Below are 7500 nucleotides of genomic sequence, written 5' to 3' on the forward strand. Positions count from 1 at the left end.
GCGCGTGTGTGTGTTTGCAAACAGAATAATATGGGGACATTGACCAGAGGTGTGTTCGAATTTGTAAACTCAGGCAAATGTTTGTATACATTTGCAAACAGTTTTCTGTTTGCCTTGAGTTCTCTGCCAACATTTGCGAAAACACTCTCAAACATTTTGAGGAGGTAGTTCAAATTGAACTGTTCAGAGAAAATAATTTCGCCACTGTTTGAACGCACCTCAGCAAGCACAACAATAAAGCAGGGACATTTGTCATTGTGGGAACCTGAGACTGTGTCCCCATAAAGTTGACCACTGTAGCATGTCTATTGAAAAGAAAATCCCCAGCAAAACAAAGTGATGAGGTAGACAAGAAGAGAGAAAGGGAAAGGTATAGAGACTTTGCCCATTGATTTTTAAAAATCTGCCTCCACAAGCGACCTTGGGTGTCTTGAAAGGCGCTTTATAAATAAAATGTATTAGCCTGGGTGCCAGCCGAACTTAGTCCCGCCCACAACATTTAAGGTCGGGAAGTTCAGTCTTGCTCGCCCCAGACCTGGTGGACCAATCAAATCGGGCTTTACGATGATGGACAGGTGAGCAACAGCACCTCGTCTATCACATCATCTGAGCACGCTTAGGTTGATTGATGGAAAATGCATATTATTTCAATGAGGTTGTATTACTGAAAATGATTATTTCTGAAAACTTTGGGCAAAGTTGAGATGCAGGAAAACTCATGGTTTCACTTTTATCAAGGGAAAACAGCGTGTTGCATTGACATGTTGTTCCCTCCTTCGTTGGAAATCTCTGATTGACCACCTGTTCAAGGGATTAGCGACAGCCCTTCCCAGCTGTTTATAACATGTTTGTTGCATATCAGTGTTCAACGGAATTATTTTTTAAAATGGAGGGGATATAGGCTATCAGTTTTTTCCTAATAGCCTACTCCACTACATATCTTTTAGATTTCGCTAATGAGTGTTGTAGGATATATTGACGGCACAATAACTTTTACAAAAGACCAGAAAAAGAAAACAATGTTAAGGCATTTGTGGAGAAGAAGGATGGTTTGTGTTTTCTTCCTACATTTCATTTTATTATCATTAAATATATAACATAATAATAATAATAATAATAATAATAATAATAATAATAATAATACTTATTATTACTATTACTATTATTATTATTTTTTTTTATTATTATTATTATTATTATTATTATTATTAATAATATTATGATTATTGTTATTTTTATTATTGTTATTATTATTATTATTGATGAAACCATAACACAAACGAGTGCATTAGCTTTCAGTGTACCTACGGTGTGTGAGGAACACAACACGTTCACTCACACTCTCTCTCTCTCCTCTCTTGTTTCACAACGTTTGAGACCACTTAGAGAGTGAGTGAGCAAGCGAGGGGGAGAGAGGGAGAGAGGGGGGTTTAAAATAACATATAGTGACCCCATTGTTTCCCCTCAATTTGCTTTTAATTAGCTTGACGGTGGAAGAGATGTGGGAGTGCGATGAGCAGGCAAATGCACTGGAGGGCACGAAGCCTTATGACAAAGATCTGAGAGAGAGAGGGAGAGAGAGAGGGAGGGAGAGAGAAAGGGAGAGAGAGAGAGAGCGAGTGTCGTGACTAAGGGGACATGGGCCTCAACTAAGGAGTTATCTCATCAAAATAAGCATTGCTAATCAGTTAACTTGATTGAGGAGGCCTATTCAATGCAGATACACGTGCAGCGCATATGTATCGCACCCTTTGATGGGTGTAGGGTTAGGAAACACTATGCAACCCTACCCTGGCACGACTTGGACCACGCAGAATTACAGCAGCAGCAAAATCCTGAACGTGTTTCATGGAGAAAAGGTATTAACACTGCAATGCATCTGATTCCTTAGGCAATGGTCAGGGTTTGCTAGTTGACATCGGTGAACATTATTGTTATCCACTGTTTTTCCTTCTCACTAAATCTCATATGGTGAGCTATTCCATCTTTTGAAAATCCAGTCCAAAGAAAATCCAAAAGTTACAATCATATTTATGAATGTGTGTGTGTGTGTGTGTGTGTGTGTGTGTGTGTGTATGTGTGTGTGTGTGTGTGTGTGTGTGTGTGTGTGCGTAGGAGAACTGGGGAAGAGTAATAGTGACTGTGAAAAAGAAAATCAGGTCCCAACTGACAAAGACCAGACATGGATTTGGAAGAGTTTCCGGACTGAGGCTGTCACTGTGGTACATTCAATAGGATTGTGTGGGCTTTGTATTGTGTGTGTTTGTGTTTTTTTTATTTCATGGACCATACGATGTGCTCGGCCAAGCTTCTGGCAGTGCCTAAAAGGCTTCCCAGGGTCTCTGGGGAATGTGTGCTTGTCTTAGGCAGGGAGGCTGAGGTGTGTGTGTGTGTGTGTGTGTGTGCGTGTGTGTGTGTGTGCGTGTGTATGTGTGTGTGTGTGCGTTTCTAGTGTGTGTGTGTGTGTATGCGTTTCTAGTGTGTGTGTGTGTGTGTGTGTATGTATATATGTGTGTGTGTGTGTGTGTGTGTGTGTGTGTGTTTGTGTGTATGTGTGTGTGTGTGTGTGTCTGTATGTGTGTGTGTGTGTGTTTCTGGTGTGTGTGTGTGTGAGAGCAGTGGCGTCTACCTTTTCCGGAGCACAGGACTCCATCTGCGGTCTCACACAGGCTCTTGCTCTCCTCGTCGCTCATGTGGCAGGTGCGGGGGAACTGGCAATGCTTGCCGAACCATCCATCATTACAGATACAGCGGCCGCATGAACAGAAGCCTTGGCCTGGGGAGGACAGACAGACACACACACACACACACACACACACACACACACACACACACACACACACACACACACACACACACACACACACACACACACATACTGAGTACAGTAATTCTTAGATCTCATTTCTACTCTCTTGTTTTCCTTGCTTATTCTTTTTCTTTATCTCCTTCCCACACAGTTTTTCTTTGTCACACACACACACACACACACACACACACCCACACAGACACAGACACAGACACACAGACACACACACACACACACATTTCTCTCTATTGCCCTCCATATTTCTCCTTTAGACACTCAGGGCCAGGGTCAAATCTAGCAAGTAGGAAAGTTTAAGTGAATGACGTGAAAGTGAAAGTAAGACATTGGAAAGGCCGAAGAAAGTTGAGGTTGCTTTTGGTAGTACAAATACTCTCACCACAAAAACTAGTGCTCTAAATAGCGATTCTGTTGTCTTTGAAAGGTTCTCTTATTGACGCATTGAACTGCAATTTGGATTAACACCTGCTTTTACAAGGCAGAAGTATTTAGGCGCAGAATAGACGTGCGCTTTCAGGAGCAGTCTTTGTACATACCGCGGAAAACATAATTAGGCGCTCTTTACGCTTCCCCTCCCATCTTTTTACGCTAAACTCCCACTTTCCCCTGGATCCTCCCATGAATGCATATGCATTTACATCATTGCGGCCTGTTTGTACATACCTCGCAATGATTTTACCTGCACATTGCGAAACAAATACGGCTGAAGTGGGCGCAAAAGCGTTAGTACATCTGGCCTTCAGTGTTTATCCACTCACTACATGCACATACGCACATGTGCGCACACACACACACACACACACACACACACACACATGCAATCCATGTCAAGCAGGTCGAAACAGAGCAACGCACACCAGACCGATTCAAGCGAACATAATTGGCTCAAAAAGCATTGTCCCTGAACTGGCTAATTCAGTAGCAGTGGTGTGCTACTTTCATCGCCCAGCATCAGCTGGACCCTCGGGGTAGAGTGAGAGGGACGAGCCCAGCCAGCCTGAGCCTCCTCCAGCCAGGCCACCTGCCCCTTCAGTCTCCTTAAGCTAGATGTACAGTCTCTCTCTCTCTCTCTCTCATATATATACATACACATAGACATGCCACTTGCACCACAGCTCCCTGTCCGCAATCATATGTTAATGTCCAAATATTTTGCAACGCACAAACGTTGGTGTATCTGGTGTAGTAGTATACTTTACACTTCTATGTTACAATACACACCAGGAGAAGACCGTGGCAGGATTTGGCCAACACACACACACACACACACCCACACACACACACATCAATGTGTGTCAATCTACATCAGCCAAATACCCACTGAAGGCACGGTTATTAAGTAACAACACAGATTCAAATTGTAAACAGGAAAGGTGGTTGGCTTGTGGCTGTGGATCAGTTTATGGAGGGAAGTGGGGATAGTGTGTCTCTGCTGCAATTCAACACCAACATTTAAACTGGGTGGCTTCCTGGGTGGTGCTCTGTGGTCACTCAGTGCCACAGTTGTGTCCCTGTCTGGCCCTGTGGGACTACCTGTCTGGAGACACAGCTGGAGAGACACAGGGCCTTGCATCAAACCAGGGGATGTCTGAATTCACCTCTATCAGTGGCTGAATGTTAAGACCAATTAAAAACATGCTGAGGCAATTATATGCTTGGGTGATTTTTTTTATTATTCCAGATTCTCATTGGAAGTTATTTCATGAATGCTTTTTTATTTATTTATGTATTGGGGGGGGGGGGGGGGGGGTGAAGGGAATATTTTGTCAAAGCTCTGCTGCTATTGTTTTTGCCACAACAAATTAATCAACATTACTATGATATCTGTGAGCTAGTGAGTAATCTGGGACATTGGAAATGTGAAAGACAACTTGCTGACCCTTGGAAGCTCATTAGAAGACTGTCTGAAAGAAAAAAATAATGGCTCACTGCTGGAGTACAGCTAGGTTAGCTGTAACTGCAGGATTGATTAAGTCATTGCCTCTTTGCCTCCTCTCTCTCTTTCTCTCCCTAGGCTTTGATAGAGAGGAGCTCCCAGTGCTTTCATGTTGGACAAGAGGAAATGAAATAGGATCAGAGAAGCCTCTGTCTTCCCCTCTAATGCTGCTTATGAGGTGTAAACAAGGCTTGGTTTCACATGTCTGTAGAGAAATAGTCTGTGTTTCTTAAAACTGAATAAAATGAACGTTTGTATACTTTTGCATACTTTTTAATATCTTTCCTCGATGCACTGTACAAAAGACTGTATTTCAGACTTGTGTCTGCGAAACTCTTTGCAATAAATGAAATTAATTGAATTGGAAAGTGTCCTCAGTTGACACTGTGGCATGTAAATGTTGGCACCTGGACATTGTTTGTGTGTATGACATTTTCTATCCACTGTTTTGTTCTTTGTTGCATTTCACATTCAGAATGTGTTGTAGCACTAACTAGTCATCTGTTTGCCACAATCAAATCCAGCCAACACTTGCTTGTGGTAAACTCTGAGTTTCGAAGGGCAGAGATAAAATCTTGGCATAGTTGGGCAAATGGAAGTGGACTTGTAAAAAGATGCACAGGCTCCCAGAGAGGGGCTCCTTATTTGCACAGCGGCTCTTTCATCTGGCTCTGCTCTGACCAGACCACCCCAGCAATTAGATTCCATTAAGTTTGCATGAGGCGGCGCTGGGCTGGGCTCTATGGGCAATGCGATGGTAAAATGTCTGTGTGTGTGTGTGTGTGTGTGTGTGTGTGTGTGTGTGTGTGTGTGTGTGTGTGTGGATATGGAAAGTGTTTAGACAGAGAGAGGGGTGAAAAACAAATGACAGACAATCTAGAGTGAAGGCAAAGGAAAAAAGACAAACAGATGTAGAGATAATGAAAGAGAGAGAGAGAGAGAGAGAGAGAGAGAGAGAGAGAAAGAGAGAGAGGGAGAGAGAGAGAGAGAGAGAGAGAGAGCCCTGTAACTCCAGTTCAGTAGTGGACTGAAACTCTGTCCATTCACAGGCTGATGACCCTCCACCTGGCATTTCTTACTTTGCACAGGAAACCCATGCTATTTCAAACCGCCATTTGCCATGCCAGGCCGGCCCGCAGGCTAGCACAGGGCTTGGAGGGGGCTGCCCGTACCCCTCGCTGCCAACCCAACAGGCACCCCTGGCACAGTCACTTAGGAGTGTAACTCTGTGAGGAGCAGGAATACACAGTCATTAATAATGCACCATCCACAACGCAAAGGAAGAGAGTGGGGGGGGGGGGGGGTGGTAACAGAGAGGGGAATGTGTGCTTGTTTGTGTGTGTGATGGTGCAGTGCAGCCAGCCACACACACACACACACACACACACACACACACACACACACACACACACACACACACAGTGCTGTCACCATCGGAGTGAATAGAGAGAAATGCAGCTCTGAAAGGGTCGTTTCAGGCCTTGGGCAGAGACGCTGTAGAGAAATGCTGGCAATTACGTAGCGCATACCCATCTTTCATGTTTGTGTGTGTGTGGGGAGGGTGTGGATCATCACCACACCTCTGTTAATCAGTGAAGTCTTTACACAGTTGTTGCTGCTGTTTTTATTGTTGTCGTTGTTTATAGTGAGGTGGCAGGGCTCACCTCACATAACTCCCTGCTGAAGGCATAGCAGCATGAAACACATCTACTAAAGCTCCCTGTGCTCGCTGGGCCATTCTGCTCTTACATTATATTTGTTTCAGGTCAACAAACTGTCTTTAATTATTAACTGGAGAAGCTGATAGATTCTTTGTGTCAATGGGGTCTCCCACTGTGACCAGGTACCCCCCTATCAGGGTTTCCGTTGTCCGGTAATTACCGGACATTGGCCGGGAAAAAAATTAAATGTCCGACAAAATTAAATCTCTCCGGTCAAATTGTCCGATTAAAATTGGCTAATAATCCCGTCCCCTAATGCAATCTGAATTTGAGAATAAGCCTTAATATGTAAACCTATATTATACTATTATACTATGTTTTTAAATGAACAGGCTCTACCGTTTAAAAAGTAAGCTATTAAACAACACGCATAGCCTATGCTGCATTTCAAATAGAAAGCGCACGCTTAAAACATCCATGTTAAACAACGAACAAATGAGTGAGGCGGTTCAAACATGGCCAGGCCCAGGCAGACTAGCCTTAAAAGTTTTTTCAGAGGCCAGGACGCGATGGATGATGATAAATTGGTAACGTCTGAAGCCTCAGATGTCCGGTCAACTCCACCACCACCAGATAAAAAGCAGAAATGTCGGGCGTATCTGTCGGAATCAGTGACATTGGAAGTGGAGTTGCGGGGGGTGCGGCCGCTCCAAGACACTGTCATTCTCCGTCTACACTGGATATGCAAAGTGTTCTTTACCCAAAGCATACAGTAGGCCTATGCGTTCTCTGTCTATGATCTGCAGGGTTAGGGCCTCCTCGACGAGGCGATTACTGGTCCGCGGATAATTTCTGGCACAATTAAACGGTATCATTGAACCGCGGCCGAAAGAAAAAGAAACTAAACATTTCCCAGAATAGGAAACATTTCTTAATTTATTGTTATCAAATAAAGAGGCATAGCATTAGGGGGTAGTGGTGTGAGCACTCATTCTTGTGTGTGCGCATCTGTGTAAGTTAAACAGTCACCACTGGAGATAACGTGACTTGACTTGACTTGACTTAAGCTACATAGT

General features: G+C 43.8%; 1 protein-coding gene across 1 annotated transcript in view; it reads right to left on the reverse strand.

The window, feature by feature from the left end:
* Positions 1 to 7500, reverse strand: part of itgbl1 (integrin, beta-like 1) — a 67292-nt gene that overhangs the window by 6328 nt on the left and 53464 nt on the right. The window contains exon 9 of the mRNA XM_076263393.1: positions 2630 to 2776. Within this exon, the coding sequence (XP_076119508.1) occupies positions 2630 to 2776 (147 nt within the window). The remainder of the gene's footprint in view (positions 1 to 2629; positions 2777 to 7500) is intronic.

Source organism: Alosa pseudoharengus, unplaced genomic scaffold (genome assembly GCF_046254945.1).
Source record: "Alosa pseudoharengus isolate Yale_2024_CS ecotype anadromous, Long Island Sound unplaced genomic scaffold, YU_APseudo_1.1 YU_APseudo_1.1_scf_3, whole genome shotgun sequence".
In the NCBI taxonomy this organism is placed as follows: domain Eukaryota; kingdom Metazoa; phylum Chordata; class Actinopteri; order Clupeiformes; family Clupeidae; genus Alosa; species Alosa pseudoharengus.